The sequence below is a fragment of the Crinia signifera genome, chromosome 2 (assembly GCF_055691185.1).
Source record: "Crinia signifera chromosome 2, ASM5569118v1, whole genome shotgun sequence".
NCBI classification, from domain to species: Eukaryota; Metazoa; Chordata; class Amphibia; order Anura; family Myobatrachidae; genus Crinia; species Crinia signifera.
In genome coordinates, this window is record NC_139218.1 from 338,196,601 (window position 1) to 338,216,759 (window position 20,159).

General features: G+C 44.4%; 1 protein-coding gene across 2 annotated transcripts in view; it reads right to left on the reverse strand.

Moving 5' to 3' along the window:
• Positions 1-20,159, reverse strand: part of NCKAP1L (NCK associated protein 1 like) — a 188,796-nt gene that overhangs the window by 89,815 nt on the left and 78,822 nt on the right. For both annotated transcript variants that reach the window (XM_083169529.1, XM_083169530.1), the window contains one exon: positions 8,113-8,210. In XM_083169529.1, the coding sequence (XP_083025655.1) occupies positions 8,113-8,210 (98 nt within the window). The remainder of the gene's footprint in view (positions 1-8,112; positions 8,211-20,159) is intronic.

Consider the following 20,159-nt stretch of genomic DNA (forward strand, 5'->3'; position numbering starts at 1 on the left):
GACGGATTTGCATAGCACTGCGCTATGCAAAGCCGTCCGCCCTCCCACTGACAGTGCCGGGCAGGGGGAAAGCCGCTCAGTGTGTATGCACTGAGCGGCTTCCCCCCCCCCCCAGCGATGACAGCAGTCATCGCTGTACATACACGCTGGGCATAATCGCCCAGTGTGTGTATGGACCTTACGAGAGAGAGAAACATGCATCCTTCCTTACAGACTCATCTCACCTTTAGAATCATTTTACACAATTGCTGCAAAAACTTTACATTGCTTCACTTAAAAATAACAAAAGTACTTTACAAATAACACCGGTACATCTTATTGATCTGACTTTCAAACATTTTATTGATCTAGCTCTGGCGATCACAAGAAATTGTACCCAGCCTACTGATATCACATTGTATTCCCTGGAATGTTTACAGTCTATTGATCTGCTGTGAAAACATCATCCTATTCGGAGGCAGACAAGTTTTGCTTTTTTTATCCTGTTTTATTATTCTGGATGTTCTATAGAAGAAAATGAACACATAACATAAAGAAAATAATGAGCGTCAACAGTGAAACGGTCCTTCGTTAAACTGGCTTGTTCACAATATGTTGTAAATTCCAAACTCAATTTACCTAAAAGTGAAGAATGCCTTGCAACACACAAAAAGAAAAACAACCCCCCCCCCCCCAAAAAAAATCATGATTACCTCAGCTGCTGAATAATCGACCGTTCAACCAGGAATTTTTATTATTAACATGTTACAGCTATGGGCTGAATGCATGCTATGGAGCAGCAGTCTAATGCTGGAGACACACAGGCCCTCATTCCGATTGACACGCTTCCATGCAAATTCACATTTATCCACAGAATGAAACCATTGCGCATGCGCAACATACGCAATGCGCATGTGCAAGGAGCCACCAGCCTATTCGCAAGCACCCTACCGTGCAGCTTTAGACTTGCGAACGATTGTATGGAAAGTAGTCGTGATGTGGGCGTTTGTATGGGCACGTCCAGAATAATGAGCAAAACTGGGCGTATACCTGGGCGTACACATGGGCGTTGATTACAAGTGCTGGGGTTTGGCTTCGCATCTGTGCAAAAGCGCTTGTACGCCTCAGCCTCAAAAACATTCGCAAGGAAAAAGCAGGTTTTAAGTTTCGCAGCCCATCCTTTTCCTGGCTCAACATTCCCAACCCCAATCAACATGCAATAAATGGCTAAATCAATCTCACCTGCACACCACCTACACCCATACATCCCTCAATTTGTTAGGCAATTAACTCACAACAACAACTCAATGCTTACCCACGGCAAACACATTTGTGTAGGGATGTGCGTGCGAACTGTTTACTGTGCGTGCACTGTCAGTCCACTCCCCTTTTGTTGTATTTGCGAGCGAATGATTTTGCAACAATAGGCATGATTATGCCGGATGTGTGCGTGTGTATTAATCTTGTAAGGCTGCTTGTGATTGTGCATGCGAGCGACTGAATCTGAATAAGGCCCACTGTCTGATGTATATCGAGAGCCTGTTGGCAGGTATCTACTCCTCACATGTTTGTGAACTACGCCGATATAGCATAGAACAATTGTGTGAATCTATTGTGGGTAAACTATTTGAAGGATTTTTAAGGGATGGTATCCAGGAATATTTAGACCTGGCTTGTCCAACCTGCGGCCCTCCAGATGTGCTAAAACTACACATCCCAGCATGCCTTGCCACAATTTGGCTATTAGGGAATGCTAGAATGATGGCAATGCATGCTGGGATGTGTAGTTTTAGCACATCTGGAGGGCCACAGGTTGGACATGCCTGATTTAGACCATCACCGTCTACTCAGTACTAACCAACATGGGTTCGTGAAAAATCGTTCATGCCAAACTAATCTACTAGGGTTCTATGAAGAGGTTAGCAAAAACCTTGATAATGGAAATGCTGTAGATGTGATTTTCCTAGATTTCGCTAAAGCATTTGATACTGTCCCACACAAGTGTTTGATTAATAAAATGGAGAACCTAGGATTGAGTGAAAATATCTGCAGATGGGTAGGGGGTAGGGAATTGGCTAAGTAATAGAGAACAAAGAGTGGTTGTGAATGGTGCCGTATCAGATATGATACCGGTACTAAGTGGAGTGCCCCAGGGTTCGGTTTTGGGGCCCATTCTCTTTAACATTTTTATTAACGATATTGGGATAGGGTTACTCAGCAATGTATCCATCTTTGCGAACGATAAAAAACTTAGCAAAGTCATCAAATCATCAGAAGATGTCACCATGCTTAAAAATGATCTTGCAATTCTAGATGAGTGGGCAAAAAAATGGAAGATGAGGTTCAATGTAGATAAATGTAAGGTTATGCACCTTGGGAGACACAACCAGTGTGCAAGTTACAACCTTAGAGGAGAGGAACTGGGTAATTCCATACTTGAAAAGGATCTAGGAGTCCAAATAGACAGCAAACTGGGATGTAGTGCCCATTGTAATGTAGCTACAAAAAAGGCCAACAAAATTCTGGCATGTATTAAGAGGGGAATGGAAACTAGGGACTCAAGGGTAATTATGCCACTGTATAAAGCATTGGTGAGACCTCACCTCGAGTACGGAGTGCAGTTCTGGGCCCCACACTATAAAAAGGACATCATAGAATTAGAAAAAATCCAAAGGCAAGCAACAAATCTTATTAGGGGAATGGAGAATTTAAGCTACGGGGAGATATTAAGCAATTTGGGACTATTTACATTGGAAATTAGACGTTTAAGGGGGGACATGCTCAACATGTACAAGTATATCAAGGGCCAATATAAGGAACTGTCACACATCCTCTTTTCTACTAGAAAGGAATCTAGGACACGAGGGCATGAGTATAGATTAGAAGAAAAAAGATTTCATTCAGCTAGTAGAAAGAATTTATTTACGGTCAGAACAGTCAAACTCTGGAACTCTCTTCCCAGAGAGGTGGTAACGGCTGGTTCATTAAATGCGTTCAAGGCAAAGTTGGACAAACATTTACTGGATAAAAACATCAATGGGTACAAATAAGAAATATAATCTGTCTGTAAAATATCAGAACCTACCAAATCAGCAATGGATATCTATACCACGTTGAACTAGATGGACGCAAGTCTTTTTTCAGTCTTACCTACTATGTAACTATGTAACAGCTGTTTGCCGATATAACTGCACATCACGCTATATGTAAGGGTGGTCTCCTACACTTGCTGCAAAGGCTGCCAGTGACTGACATCACAACTGGGTGGGCACATGTGACGTCAGACACAACACATTGGACCAACATTGGTAAATGTGTATGCACGCACTGATCGGCAGATAGGTTGGTCGATAAGCCTTATGGAAAATCCGTTGGCCTAGTGTGCACCCACAGTAAGAAATTACACTAAAGACATTATAAGAATTGCTTGTACATTATTCAGTACCTGCCCTGACTTTCTTAAAAACTACATTTCTAAACCATTAACATCCAAAATTGTTTAATATGTCAGGTCCTCACATGCCTCCAAAGCATCAGCAGCCAGCAAAGTGCTCTTCACTATCACCCCTCCCCATCCCTCTTACCTACTCTGACATCTTTCTCCCATGTAACTGGTGAGGAAGTCATGGCCTTCATCTGACACCCCCCCCCCCGCCCCCATCCACCTTACCACCTATCCCCTCTCGCCTCCTCCGCTACTTCTCTTCTTCTGCCTGTTACCATCTTGCCCAACCCCTCAATCTCTTCCTGTCATCAGGCACTGTCCCTTCTGCCTTCGAGCATGCACTCATCTCCCCAATTCTGAAAAAACTAACACCTTTTGCATATACCGACCCATCTCACTCCAAAAACCTTGAGTGCATTGTCTACAACCACCTTACTGCCTTTCTTTCTTCCCACTTACTGCTTGACCCATTCAAGTATGGCTTCTGTTGTCTCCACTCCACTGAAACAGCCCTCACTAAAGTCTGTAATAACCTCCTTGCTACTAAATCCAAGGGTCACTACTCTCTGTTTATTCTCCTTGACCTCTCTGCCAGGGCCGTCTTTTTGTATGGGCTTAATGGGCACTTTCCCTGGGGCCCCATGTGTGTAAGGGCCCTATGTTGATAGCTGAGGATCCCCTTTTTCCAGGGATACCAGACTTTTGAAAATCGGCCATGGGGAACTGGAGATATCCAACTTCAAAGCAGCAGTACACATCTGACCTGTTAATTGCAATTCCCAGTCATATTTCTCAGGTTCTCTCTGACTTAGAGTTTTTCTCAGAGTATATTCCAAAAGCTGGGACTCTCACCTTTCTGTCAACACTAGCGGCTTGTCTCTATCATGCCCAGAACCAGAGATATCAGCCTTCCGCCAGCCGGTCCCTGCTCCAGCTCCAAACGTCTGGTGTACAGTTTTATATTTTTGTCAATTCATTGCTCTGGCTCCTGATCTCTGATCACCAAGTTGAAGGTTAAGAAATCTATTTCCAGATAATGGCGATATCTGCAGTCAAACAAGCAGCCCTTCCACGGGAAAATAACGAATATTAAGCCCACTCCATTATCCATCCCTCCCCTGCGTATAAAACACCCCCTACCTCCCTGGAAGTCATTTACAAGGGACCCTTCATTCAGCTCAGTGCCCCCTTCCACACGTTAGTGTTCACCCTCTCACCACCTGTGCAGTAAAGGAGTAATTATCAGAAGTTATTGCTCCAGGTCCTACATGTTGAATGGAAGATAGAGCACCCCCTGCCACCCGTGGGACATCAAAGCTGCTGCTGATAGCACCCCCCACCATAGGTGAATCTAGGGGGTGGTCATGTAGCTGAGAGATGGGGCTTTCCAACGAGCCCTGCACCGTGTCTCTAGCCCCCTGGGAACCGGAGATACTGCCAGGCAAAGCTGGAACGTTTTCTCTACAGGATAACATGGGACCCGCTAATTCCGACCCCCACCCAGTTCAACGGCTGCCAGTTCCCCCCTTCGGCATCACTGAAGCTCGAGGTTGATTTCAGTCGAACCCAAATCGCTGGGCCTTCAATCTGATACCAGGCTGGATCCATATGGGTTAATTGTTTCCAGGGATATTGAGGTTAAACCATTTTTTTCATTTCTTAAATGTAATTTCATGACTGTTTATGTTCTTTGAGGGCAGATTTCTCTGGAAAAAGCCCAGTTTCACGGGACAAAAATCATTCGAAGCCAACTCAAAAGTTCTTCAATATGATACTGGTCTCATGTAAATGGGTCAGTTGGTTCCGAAGATATAGCTGGTTGGTTAAAGGGGGATAGGGAGAGGGGAGTGGTTGTCTCTCCCCCTCACACCAGAAAATGCAGGGACTAGGCTGGTGTATAAGGGGTCAGCCTGGGAATGTCCCTGCATGATCCTGGGACCATATTCCCAGGTAAATCCCTGCATTTTCTGTTGTGAAAGGGGTATTATTTCAAACAGCCATGACCTGCAGTGCTCTCAATACAGCCGGGCAGCCCCTGCTCTCTGCCCAGCTGTCAATGACTGTCACCCCTGCAGCTTCCGCTCCAATTCTTCTCCCCGCTTTCACCTCAGCCCGCCCCCCTTTAATCATGTGGTGCCGGCACCCGGCGTGCTCCCCCGACATCACACAAAACAACAGCACGCACGATATTTCAAATGTCCACTCGGCTAGAGGGGACACCAGGAGGGGAGTGGGAGCGTGCTCTGCGCTGCGCTCTGCTTCTCTCCCCATAGAAGCAGCTGCACCGCTCTCCATCTCTCCCTGCAGCAGCAGCAGCGAAGGCTCATATAAAAATTTATAGTAAGTGGCACTTTTGGGGGCATTGCTTAAGGGACGCTACAAGTGGCGGTATGTGGGGGAATTATGCATAATGTGTGGCTTAATGTGTAAGGGGCATTACGGTGTGCAGCATCATGTGTAAGGGGCATTATGTGTGCAGCATCATGTGTAAAGGGCATTATGTGTGCAGCATCATGTGTAAGGGACATTATGTGTGCAGCATCATGTGTAATGGGTACTATGGTGCGCGGTATCCTGTGTATTGGGTACTATGGTGTGCGGCATCATGTGTAATGGGTACTATGATGTGCTGCATCATGTGTAATGGGTACTATGGTGTGCGGCATCATGTGTAATGGGTAATATGGTGTGCGGCATCATGTGTAATGGGTACTATGGTGTGCGGCATTATGTGTAATGGGTACTATGGTGCCATCAAGCAAGAACCCCCTAGCAATGAGCACGTAGGTAAGCAGCACTTATGTGGCAAATATGTAATGGGCATTACGGTTTGTTATATAGTATGTAATGGGCATCATGAGGTGTGGCACAATGTGTAATGGGCATTATGGTGTGTGGCCTTATGTGTAATTGGCATTACGGCGTGTGGCTTTATGTGTAATGGGTATTACGGAGTTTGCTAAAATGTGTAATGGGCATTACTGTGTATGATCTGAAGTGTAATACGTACCACACCCCTTTTTGTGATGCCACGCCTCCTTCCCATGAGGCCACGCCCCCTTTTTGACGTGCAAAGGCCCCCCAGTTATTATGTCTAGATCTGGGACCACTCATTACCATAATTCTAGATTCGCCTATGCCCCCCACCCCTAGGAGGAGAGAATGGGTAAGGGCCCCAGTGCATTGCTTTGTCCAGGGGCCCACACTGCTGTTAAGACGGCCCTGCTCTCTGCTGCTTTTGACACTGTGGACCCACCTTTACTTCTGCAAATCCTTCACTTCTTTGGTCTGTATGATATTGCCCTCTCCTGGCTGTCTTCCTACTTATCTGACCATTTATTCTCTGTCTCCTCTCACGACTCCACCTCCACCCCACTTCCACTAACAGTAGGTGTCTGTTCTTGGTCCTCTCCATTTTTTTCTCTATATATCCTCTTGAGTTGTGCTCATTCATTCGGCTTTCAATATCACCTCCATGCTGATGATACTCAAATCTACCTCTCCTCCCTGACCTTTCACCGGCTTTACTCACTTGTATCTCCAACTGAATCTCTGCTAGCTCTTTTTGGATATCCCAGTGCTTTCCTAAAATAAACATGTCGACTAAGCTGATCATCTCCCCACCTACCTCACCTCCCAAAATGTAATTTTCTATTGATGGCACTACTATCTCTTCTTGTCCCCAAGTGTGCTATCTTGGAGTAAACTTTGATTATTCCCTCTCCTTCAAATCCCACATTCAGCATTTCTCACAAACCTGCTATTTTTAAGTAAAAATATTTCCATGATGAAACCCTTTCTCACCCAGGATATTACTAAAACCCTTATCCACTCATTGGTTATCTCCAGACTGGACTACTGTAATCTTCTACTATGTGGCATCCCTGACAAATAACTCACTCCACTCCATTCTATCCTCAATGCCTCAGCCAGGCTTATATTCCTTACCACACGTTTTACGTCCCCCTCCCTTTCTTACAAGCCCTTCACTGGCTGCTCTTCCCTGTGAGAATCCAGGCTTCTCAAACTCACTTACAAAGCCCTCACCCACTCCTCTCCCATTTACATCTCTTGCTTTAACTCTCTTTACACTCTTGCCCGTCTTTTTTTGGTCCGCGAATGCACACCATCTCTCCTGCCTACTGATTACTTCCTCCCATTCCTGCTCCCAAGATTCTTCACGTGCTCCTGAATATCTCTGGAATTCTCTACCTCTTCATATTAACCCCTCCACCTTTCTACATAACTTTAAATTGACTCTCAAGACCCACTTCTTCACCAAACCCAGCCAACTCTCATCTTCACCCACTGTTACATGGGGCTAGATGTAATAAGCCTTGAAAAGTGATAAAACACAAGCCAATCAGCGCCTATGTTTTTTCAAACCCAGCCTGTAACATGGCAGTTAGAAGATCAATGTATGGTGGTTTATTACTCTCCATTTTATCACTTTTCAGGCTTAGTACATCTGGCCCATGCTCACTTCTACTCCATCTGTGTCACGCCTGCTATTCTGCCCCTCACAAGCAGGGCCCTCTTCCCTCATTTTCCCCTTCTTCTTTTACTTAAACTATCTAAATACTTCCTTTGATGGCATCTAATCCCTCGGTTTTATGCCACCCCTTATACTTATTTCAGTATCGCCTGCTGATGCAGAAATGTTTATAAACTGAAAATACATTAAATACCTTTAACTCTGCAATTTGAGATGTTACATGCCACATAAGGTTTTCACTCAGAAACTTCATCCCAAATGGACCAATCATTTCAGCCAAAGCTTTCAGTTCTAGAACAAATAAGAAAAACATATAAATAAAGAACATATACATATAATCTATCAAAAATACTGTTGATCCTAGTGAAATATAATAATATTGAGACCAGTTAAAGACAAGCAAAGCAAGAAAAATCCCACAACTTAGCAAACCAATGTAGCACTGCAGGTGGAGGTGATATAACCTGTGCAGAGACTTGGATGTGGGTTGTGTGTGTTCAAACTGAAATCTAAATTGCAGTGTAAAAATGGTACTTGTTTCCTAGCACGGTGCCCACTGCGTTAATTGCGCAGAGGGCTATTCTGCGTTAGAAAAATTGCAAAACATAGCACGTGATTTTTATCGCATACGATGCGATTTTTTAATTTATTTATTCACTGCTTTCATGTCCCCAGGCCATCGCATTGCATGCAATAAAAATCGCATGCAATCACATGCAATGCGATTTTAAAATTTATTTATTCACTGCTGTTATGTCCCCAGGGCCATTTCATCGCATGGCATCGCACCTCACCGCTTCAGGGTGGCGTGGATAGTGGTGGGGTGCGTTAAACCTATTTTTGAGACATACAATTATATAATTGTATACCTAATGTCATGGCATAGCACCCCAGAAAATCGCATGCGATTTTCTGGGGTGCTATGCCATGACATTAGGTATACAATGATATGATTGTATGTCCCAAAAATAGTAACAACAAGGGAAGAGAAGAAAGACTGTTATGTACGTGACGCACTGTTAGGACAAGAAAAATTAATAAAATTTAACCTTTAATTGTTTATTTTAAGATTTGCGACATATAAAAACAATTGACAAGGAGGAAAAGAGGAATAAACAAAGTGTTTTTAAAAGAGGGGATATAGATCCTCTCAAATTGAACCCCAATGTCACAGTGTGTACCCACTCATGAAATGAACAAATCTGTTACAATTTTCACTTAATTAAGTTACTTTTGTTTAATATTAGTTTATAACACAGATTGCTCCCAAGGACTGTGCAGATAAATTAGGACAGCAAAGTAAATATGTCTGTTAGGTCCTTTTAAACATAAAAAAAGGGTTGCCGCCTAGTATCTGCACAGATATTACGCAGTGTGTAGCACAGTCTTAAATAATAACAGACTACGGGGCCGGCTGGTAGTACACGTGCCGTATTTCACATCTAAAGTGTACCCGTTAGATCTGATATTAGGAACACAAATCGGCTGTTAGTGTTCTCCGACGTTTGTTTAGTTCCTCTCCGCAGGGAAAGTGGCTTGTACGTATGCCACTGTTCCTGGCTGTGTCTGTGGGGAGATCACAGTCAGTGGTGAGGCTGTGATTCTCCAACTCGCAGACCCGCGTCGCGCTCCGTCACTTGACACTGCGCCTAACAGAGGGACGCACCGTATTTGCACTGGCGTGCTGTAATCACATCTGAGTCTTGGGAGACCGTGGTCAGGTTCTGACCCCACAGCTCCTATCAGATGCGCCCTCTGTGAGTGGATACTGTAACGCCCTATACATCAATCAAAATACATTTCATGGGGGAAGGGGACATGGGGATATTTCACACACTAAGTGTGTCTGGTCAATGCGCGTGTCGCCACCAGCTTCATCAGGGTCCTGATGAAGCTGGTGGCGACACGCGCGTTGACCAGACACACTTAGTACCGTAAAAATAAATTAATTTGTGGGCTACATGCAAAAGCAGCTAGTATTTATCCTGCACAGAAAAAATGATCACCCAAATATAAATCTCTTTTCACATGTTATATCAGCCTTCATGGATCTGACTCTGGTTGGCACCGTTTCACATTTCTGAAGTCATATTTATAAAAAGGGGTGTGGTCACACATCAGCCCTTTATTCCCAGGGCTTGGAAGAAAGATTTCTATTGCCCTGCACATGTGTGGTACTTAGGAGCTGATTCAGACCTGTTTGTTCGGGTCTGAACTTGACTTTGTGCCCGATGGTGTATGGTTTGCGCATGGGCAAATATGCTAAGTGCAAACCCTGGGAAAAGCAATGCATTTGGGGCCACACCTCATGGGAAAAATATGTTAAAAAAAAAATCATAACAACCACAGCCCTCCTGTAGTCCCATCTTTCCACATGCTTTGATGCAGGGAATGGCTGCAGGCTGGGAGGCAGAAAGAGAATGCTGGACTCTGACTGGTGGTTAGCTCCAACAATTCACCTGTCAGCATGCTGGCATCCATTCAATATCTGGCTGCAGGCTGGGAGGCAGTAAGAGAATGCTTATTGTCAATAACCGACAATCGGCTGCTTTCCAGTTTCTAATGACAGAGGGTGTGGTTCTTGGGCTCCGCACTAGGTTATGCCCACCACGGGTCAAGAGAGGTCTCCCCACCTTGTGGTGGGGTTCGGTCTGTGAAGCCTTGTACCAACTGTCTGTTATTAATCCCCAATACTAGGGGGATAATTTTTATATGTCGGTGGTGCTCCAAATACAAGTATGAAGAAGAAGAGAAAAAGAAGACTTTTTGTGGGGCTTTCTTGAAAAACGTGTAGTATAAATAATTGATAAAACATAACTTTTATTAATTGCTTACTTTAAAAAGTTTTTCGGACAATATAGCTTATAATAATTGACCAAAAGTAATTGCCAGTCTTGCAGTGAGCTTTTTAATGTATATGCTATGCGCTGGTGATTTGGACTCAATTGCAATTCCCAGTTTGGCAGTGAGCTTTTTAGTATATGCTTTGCCACTAGGGTATTGGTTCCAAATCTGGAGACCAATTGATTGTGTGATGTGTGCCTAGTGTGGCCTAAGGCTGGCTTGAACTAGGGCTCGTGTAGAGGCAAAAAATAGAGATAGAGATAAATCTTCTATACCAGGGGTGGCCAAACCGGTCCTTGAGATCTACCAACAGTCCACGTTTTCCAGGTTACCTAGCTGGCTCACAGCGGTAGTCATTACTAACTGTCACATTTTAAAACATGCTGCATTCATTCCTACTATAGATCCACAGGTTGCCTGGAAAACATGCACCGTTGGTAGATCTTGAGGACAGGTTTGGCCACCCCTGCTCTATACTGAAGAATTAAGGGTTAAGTACCCTATCATGGTGAAGACTGCAGGTAAGTGTTACTGAGTAAGGTAGATATGATAAGTGCGGTATTGCTAGTAATCTTTCACCGGAGTTCTGGTAATCCAAACAATTCCCCTAGGTTATGCGCCAAAAAAAATATTTCAGGATTTTGCCGGGTTTCCAGTACATGCCAGATGATATCATTTCTGCTATGAACACAATATCTGCTTAGTAATACACAGGTAAAGAGGATTAATCTGGTTCATAAAGTAGAATGGTCTGAGAACCTGGTAGCAACACTCTAGCGCGCAAATTGTGATAAGTTTGTTTCAATCTCTGTGCATACGTGTCAAATTGCTAGTCAATCAATAGATGGCTATGGGCCCGGTTTAGCAGTCCTATTGGTGTAAGGTACCTACCTAATACGGTAGTCTGGCCCTTTGGCATCCGGTCGAAATCTCTGCTTTCCTGAGTCATGCAAACGTGCTTGGACTCAGGATGAGAGGATCCTGGCTGGGCTGCGGGGTCAGTTAGGTATAGAAAATGTAGGCACTCCTCCACACTCTCTCATCTGTGACTTGCACGCGCTGTCCCTGCACTGGCTATGCACAACAGGGCAGCAAGCAGCATTCAACAGAGAAAGCAGAGGCAATTCCTTTTTTCTTTAATTTCTCCTGAACAAGTGCTTTAAAGGGGATGCGGTCATCTATTAGAATGAACTTAGGTCTACAGTCATTAGGTCTACCCCACTAGGTCGACTGGCAGGAAGGTCGACCTGACTTAAGGTCGACATGGGCCAAGGTCGACATGACTTAAGGTCGAATTTGCATAAAGGTCGACATGAGGAAGGTCGACTGGTCATAAGGTCGACATGGGTTTTTCACTGTTTTTTGAGCCGACATGTGCCGACAGGCGGTATTTCATGCCCTACCATCCACTAGGGCGTGGTGGGAGAATAAAATAGTGTGCCGAGCGCAGCGAGGCACCATGCCCGAAGCATAGCGAGCGAAGCGAGCGATGCGAGGTTCCGATTCTCATTGCCAACTGTGTCCATGTCGACTGTGTCGACATTCGGATAAAAAAACAGTGAAAAACCCATGTCGACCTTATGACCAGTCGACCTTCCTCATGTTGACCTTTATGCAAATTCGACCTTAAGTCATGTCGACCTTGGCCCATGTCGACCTTAAGTCAGGTCGACCTTCCTGCCAGTCGACCTAGTGGGGTAGACCTAATTACTGTAGACCTAAATGCAGTCTGACGAATGATCCCATTCCCTTTGAAGGTACCTCTCTCATTGTGGAGTCCTCTGCAGGAGCAAGACTCCACAACAGCAGAAGGTCAGACTCAAACTCACTTTATAGCAATTCCCCTATCCTCTGACCTCAAAAACAGCCACTTGTGCAATTTTCTACTACTCTAGCACTCTCCAACGGTTCAAGCCAGCCTTAGGCCACACTAGGCACACATCACACAATCAATTGGTCTCCAGATTTGGAACCAATACCCCAGTGGCAAAGCATATACTAAAAAGCTCACTGCCGAACTGGGAATTGCAATTGAGACCAAATCACCAGCGCATAGCATATACATTAAAAAGCTCACTGCAAGACTGGCAATTACTTTTGGTCAATTATTATAAGCTATATTGTCCGAAAAACAGGTAAGAAAAAAAGGATAACTGGGTTATCTAGGTGGAGGCGCAACAGATAGAGCTGTGTGGTCAAGCAGCAGTACAAAATATGGGGGTGTCACTCCCCAATAAAGACAAACAGAAGAAGATATGGAGGTGACTGCGCTAATGATGGTATGCTACTCACATCGATAATCAAAATATTTAATATGCAATTTATACCATACAATATACAATAAAAGATGGTTTTAAAACGGATATGAGTATTTCTTTAAAATATGTGGGGAGGGGGAAAAGGGGTATCAAGGGGTGACTTTTGACTGGTTTGGTAGTTCATACGGTACCGTATTGTTATGCCAGTTGGTTAAGTGGTAGTCGTTTTTCCGTTTAGAGTACCTCACTGTAGTTTGGTGGGAATGGTGGCTCCAATTGCCCCGTTGGCTGTCCCAATGGAGGGTGCAAGGTTTTCTATATTGTCCGAAAAACTTTTTAAAGTAAGCAATTAATAAAATTCATCCAACAAGTCTATGATAACGGCAGCATTTATAGTCCGGAAGTTTGGGATATTACAGAAGATACCCTAAGAATTCGCTTTCACGTTTTCAAGAGAGCCCCACAAAAAAAGAGTCTTCTTTTTCTCTTATTCTTCACAGTTTCTATTGACGCAAGACCCATTCACACACACGCAGAACACCTACTGAGCAACGGTACATTGCGCATGAAACTGTGCATAAAACAGCCAATCATCTGATAATCGGGGGATGGCATCTTTTGTTTTAAACTTTCAAGAAGGCTGGGGCCCCATTGAAATTTGCACATTCGCTCCCTAGAGTAAATTAGCTTTAGGTTGTATTAGGTCATACTATTTTCTGCGTTAATGCATTCTGGGTAAGGTTTAGCATTCTGGTCTTGTATTTTATTTAATGGGTTATATAGAAAATCTAGTTTAAATTGAGAGACACAGAAAAACAAAAGACAATTAAATCAGAGAAAATGCATTTCCTGTCAGGACTTGCTATACACAGTACATGTGGTTATAATGTGACAGCTGTAATCAGTATTTGGTCTCAAGGTCAATATTGAGCCACAATGTTCTGAGTAAAGGGGAGAGCTATAGCATTTACTTCAATTTTCTCTGCAAAGACATGGAAGGGCAGCACCAGATCGTGGTCTCTGAGCTTCTTTTATCCAAATTGCATATTGTCAAACATGGTGCAGCGACAAAATTTTAAATATAAGTTCAGACATCTCAAAGGCAGTAATGGTCTCATTTATCTGCAGTCGATCTAGTACATTACTGTAGCGGAGAAATGTCAGGGTCTGCTCTAGAGACTTGCAGCTCTTCTCAAGGTCTTAGGGTTGGCCAAAATCCCATGATCCTTCAGTCTAGAGACCTTTAGATTTTCTTGAATTAATTTTTCCATTTCGTGTTACTTATTTTTAGATTTGCTAAATTACTGTTATAAACACCAGATTGTTTTTCATTCTTAACATGAGCTAATAAGGTAAAATTAATGTGTGACATTCATATGCAGTGGATTTAAATGAGGTATAAATATTAATTTAAGGCCCCCGTATCTAAAAAATTAAAATGTTGATGTTGAATTATGAAAAACCCAACATATCATAGTCACTTTTATTGTATTATATAAAGTTATGTTGCTCCTCACTGGCAGCATATGTGCCTAGAATAAGCATGCACCCAACTCCAGAAGATCATGCCATTGCACCTAGGGGCAAGGCGGTGTAACATTGATGTTGGAAGCACTACCATATAATGAAACCCCCAGAAAGAGCAACTGTGAGCAGAAGAACAGCAAAAGTCAAAAGAACAACCAGGATTCATATAGTGTCCCATTAAAATCTAATGGGACATTCACTTCAATGGCATAGTGGGAATGTGTAATGGTACGCCCCTCATTATTCAGAGACATGCTTGCAGAGGACATTGATGGTCTTGAAAATGAATCCCACACATCTTCAGGGCCAGAAAATCAATCATTTACCTGGATTTGTGGGCAGGTGCATTGTCGTGATAGAGAAGGGCACCACAGCCATAAGTTCCTGAAAGGCATTGGTTCCCCAGTGGCAGTGCTCTGCTACATAAGTGGTACGGTAGCAACATAACCAATCTTAATCACAAAAACAGCCACCATCTGTTTGACCACACTACAGTATGCCTACGTCATAATTTACAACTCCAGCTGGAGTTCACAGAATGACTGGTGTTTGGTCTTGTGATCAAAATTCCAGATCCAGGATTTATCGCCACTTATGATCCCCCAGAGTTTGAGCAACCGCCATCAAAAAGTAGCCAGTATATCAAAGCACCAAGTCAACGGGGCCTCTACTCTCGAGTCCACTGATTGGACCACGTGTGCAGAAACCTTTTCAGGCCATGCTTTTTGTGGAGTATAAAACATATGGGATCTGATGAGATGCCTATATCCTTGTCTAACTAAGCCATAGTTACCCTGGTGTCCAACTCAAGTATGGCCAACATGGCAACAAAATTGTCCTCTGTGATTACATATACAGGTCCGCTGCAGCGCTCCTCATCTTCCACGGTCCGTCTCCTGCTCAAAATTTATTACACACCCCTTGTACCTTAATGAGACAGAGAACCTCAAGAGTGGGGTGGAGAAAGACATTTGTCTGTGCTAAATGGTAATTCATAGATGTATTTTAAAATATTTACATTTTCGGAACTATGCTCCACCGAATGGTGAGGTGGAACTAGTTCAACCTTCACTTTAGCCCTGCACAGTAATGTCAACAGAAAAGAATTACAGTTTGGAGGAGGGTGCCAAAACCCTATCCCTGGGCACTGCCTAATGGGGGGATGGGAGGGATTTGGTGGTAGAGGGAAATGAGTTCTATGACAATTTATGAGTGTGCAACCACCGGCACTCACTATTTTCATAATGGATTTAAGAGGGGAGTGGCCACGCCCCCCCCCCCCCCCCCCCCCCCAACAAATTTGCCCATGGCCTCCAGGCCTTTTGCAATGCACATCTCCCCTAATAACAATACAGTCTGATATACATCCTAACATTACTGTATATCTGTACCATTCAGAGCTCCAAAAGAATAGCAACTTTGTTTTCCTCTTTTAAACGCTTTGAAATAGGAAACGGATTACTGGGAAGTCCTTTAACTTTACGCCTAGTAAATTTCTTATTTAGTACTAATGACCTCCCAGTAGCCTATAATAGAAACATAAACTTCTAATATCTCCAAATCATTATATACAAATTGATTTCTAAGGTCACTAATGATATAGGGTATTGGAGGTTCCCAGTGTTTGGTGATCTCTGAAATGGATTTCTCTGCTCTGTAATAGATTAACAGAAATTACCGCTCTCCCATCATATCAAGTGAGAGTCTAATAACTGTTGACAAGACTTAAAACTCAGTAAAGATATGAGGACTGAGCCATCACTATGGCAACGTTCTCTCGGGCCTGCAGCACTGCTCACATACATGACTGCAGCATCCTGCAAAATCCACCTTATTGCCTGTCTCCGCTTGTTTATCATTAGAGGGGTGGGTTACAGCTAGGGACAGATGTTTTAAGGAAAGATATTAACCTAAAGAAAAATACTAAAGAATTGAAGGCTTCAATTGTTCTCAACTTAAATTCCTAGTGTTTTTAATAATTATGTTACACAGGGCCAGATTAAGGTCTGTGCCCCCCCCCCCCCTCGGAGGCAGGTGGTACATCTGGGCAGCTGGGATTCATAGCGCTACTAGTTCCCATCTGCCGCAGGGACCCCGCTGCTGACTTCCCATCCACCGCAGGGACCCCCTGCCCGCCCCGCGCTGGCAGACCCCGCTGCCTGCCACCCACCCTCCACAGCAGTGCCGATGTTGTGGCCCCGGATGGCAGTTGCAGAGGTGGGGCTGCAGCACAGTCCAATATTCAAAAAGGGGAGCCACACCTATTGCCACTCCAAACATCACTGTCCTGGACTCACTGGCAGTTGCTGTGACCCCCCTCTTTGAATTTTGGACTGTGCTGGAGTCCAACCTCTGTAACTGCCACTGGCAGGGAAGTCCAGAAACAGAGCATTTTGGGGCAGATGTATCAATCCGCCTGTAACGTTTTTTAAATAACGAGTCCCGCTTCTCCAGCATAACATGGAGAAGCGGGCAAATGTTATAGGCAGATGTATTAACCCCCCCCCAAGCCGATAAGGAGAGCCGTTATGCCCAGCATGAATGCTTCTCCTTATCGGCTTCCTCGGCGCCCCGCACATTCGCACTCGTGGCTTCCCTTCCCCGGCCGGCTTTCTGGGCATGCGCAAGATCTCGCTAAAACTGCGAGATGTCCAGCACAGCCCAAGCCAGAATCAGGGCTAGCGTTGTCCCCACAGTGGGGTATAGGACAACGCTTGCCCTGAGCTGGAGAAGCAGCTAATACATCGCCCTGGCCACAGGGGGACTGTCACTAGCGCACTAGCGCACGTAATCCCCCCAGTTAACCAGCGTTAAGTGCATTTCTGCACTAATGCAGGTTCATACATCTGCCCCTTTGTACCTAATGGAATGGGTCATGTTGGAGGGTATGATGTTACACCTGAGAGACAGGAATACAGATTGCACAGGAAAAATAAGGTACTTGTTTCCTAGAACGGCGCCCACGATATTGATCTTAGGCATCGCAAGTAAAAAAATTGCGTCGGTCGCATTGCATGCGGCCAAAAAAATCGCATGCGATGCGACCGACGCGATTACCGCGATTTTACATAGGGAACCATGTTAAATGGCCCAATTGACCCGATTTCACATAGGGAACAATGTTAAATGGCCCACAGACCCCAAATAGCCACCCTGAAGTGTGAAATGGACCCCCCAATTGTTAACGCCACCCCACGATCAACGTCAACCCGAAGCGTGGCGAGCGCAGCAAGCCCGCGAGGGGCGGCGGTACGCGCCCTCCGACTTTTCATACCCCCACTATCCACGTCGGCGTGGAGTTGAGAATAGAAAGTGTGGCGAGCGCAGCGAGCCACCGAGCCCGAAGCGTGGCAAGTGCAGCGAGCCCCGCAAGGGGACGCGGATACCTTCACAGCTATACGCGTCCCCTCGCGGGGCTCGCTGCGGGCTGACGTTGATCGTGGGGTGGCGTTAACAATTGGGGGGGCCATTTCACACTTCAGGGTGGCTATTTGGGATCTGTGGGCCATTTAACATTGTTCCCTATGTGAAATCGGGTCAATTGGGCCATTTAACATTGTTCCCTATGTAAAATCGGTAATCGCGTCGGTCGCATCGAATGCGTTTTTTTTGCCCGCATCTTCTCCACATTTGTGGAAGCAACCTCCTATTCCGCTCGCTGACCAGGTTCCCAGCTGCACTGGGAACTTGGTCAGTGACCATCTAATGATTTCCTCCCCGCATGCAAGCTGCAAATAGTTGTTTATGCTAAACATCCATTCGCACACGTGCCTGGCCATGTGGGCGGCGTTTAAATAACATGCAAAGCTGCGAATTTCACACCTTTGCGTGTCAACTAGAATAACCCCCTATATCTGGCATTCGTTGTATTAGGACTGTATGCCATTCATGAACAGTGTGTCATGAAGAAATGAAAAAGATGTCTGCTTCTTTAACAGTGTGTTCATATTTATTATCAGTTGAGGTAAATCAAATCTGACATTTATGATATTTGCGATCAAATCGATAATATATTCATGGTTTATAAAATATGTTTTAAATTGACCCAGTAAATTATTCACCTTTAAATCGACTCAATTTCTAAGCAAATTGATGGATGGATGAAGCTTCCATTATGCCTTATGGGCCGTATAGCAATTATAAAATGTATCCTGTTTCCAAAAATGGCATACACTATACCAGGGGTGGCCAACCGGTCAGAGGTAAAGAGCCGAAAAATATCGGTAGTCAAGCTAAAGAGCCGACATCATGCGCGCGCCGAAGGCGAAAGCGACAAAAAAAGGGGCGTAGTCTATTTTGACCCCTTGGGTGTGTGTGATACAAATATGCCTCCAATAGTGCAGTGCCATATATACATATGCCCCCAATAGTGCCAGATACACATATGCCTCCCACACGGTGCCAGGTATGCCCCTACGGTGCCAGAAAGCTGGTATGCCCCCACAGTGCCACAAACTGTTATGCCCCCACAGTGCCACAGACTGCTATGCCCCCACAGAGCAAATTTCCCAGCAGCAGCACTCAACTTTGTTGCTGCTGCTGCTGGGCGGGGAGAGGACAGTCTGGCGTCCCCCTGCAGTCCTGTCATGTCCTTCCCCAGTGTCCTGTCTCAGTGACTGTGCTTCAGCATCTCTGTCAATGTGCTGCACTCCCACCTGTACTGGTCTACATCTCACATCTCTTCAGATAAGCAGGGGAAGTCAGTCATTTATTATTGTATTTTGGTAACATCTTTCTTGCATTGTTACACTGTATTGTTAAAAAGATCTGTCATTTGGGTAATTTCCCACGGTAACACCTTGTGCATTGTTGCACCTGTAAACGGTTAGTCGGAGGGTGTACTTATCCTCTCAGTCCTCCACTTGCGGCACCTTGCCTTCTGTTGCAGCTTTGTCACCGTAAGACCTGGCGGTACCAGGTTGGGAGGGAAATACTCCCACCTTCGAACGTGACTGTTAGAGGTGAAGTCTTAGTACACAGGAGGCAACCAGGACAGCAGGGTGCCCACAACTAGGCCCGGTACACCTCCATTTTAACAACTTGTACACTATGTTCGCACTATACAATTAATTTTTCCAAACACAATGAACTCGTCAGACACGGTTAAGTCATTATTCATTTCTTTAAAAACAATCACTTATAAAACACGTTTGTTATACACTCACCTCATAAAAACACAACTAAATGAAGTAGATAAATCTATTACGAAGATATGGCAAAGGGATATATCTGATCTATCTGTCCAAAAAAAATGGGTTGACCCCCTTCCTAATAGTATTAGTAACAGTAGCAAAGAAAGAAATATTAAATCATTGGATATTTTCGACTTCCCCATCAGTATTAGAAGTGTATAATTGACTTTCTTTTGATAGATTCTCCTCCTTCCCAGTGACAGAAATCAGTGTTAGCAAATTCTATAAGAAACGGGGTCCATATATAGAATCACTAACACAAATTCAACAATCAGAATTTTTTTTAAGTATTTAAAAAAAACTGAGTGGTCTTTACTGAGGCAAACAGAAAAAACAGTAAACTAGACCAACAAGATAAGAAGTCCCGGAATAGTGAAGCAAATTAGGATGCAGAAAATAATAGGAATAAATTCAAAGGG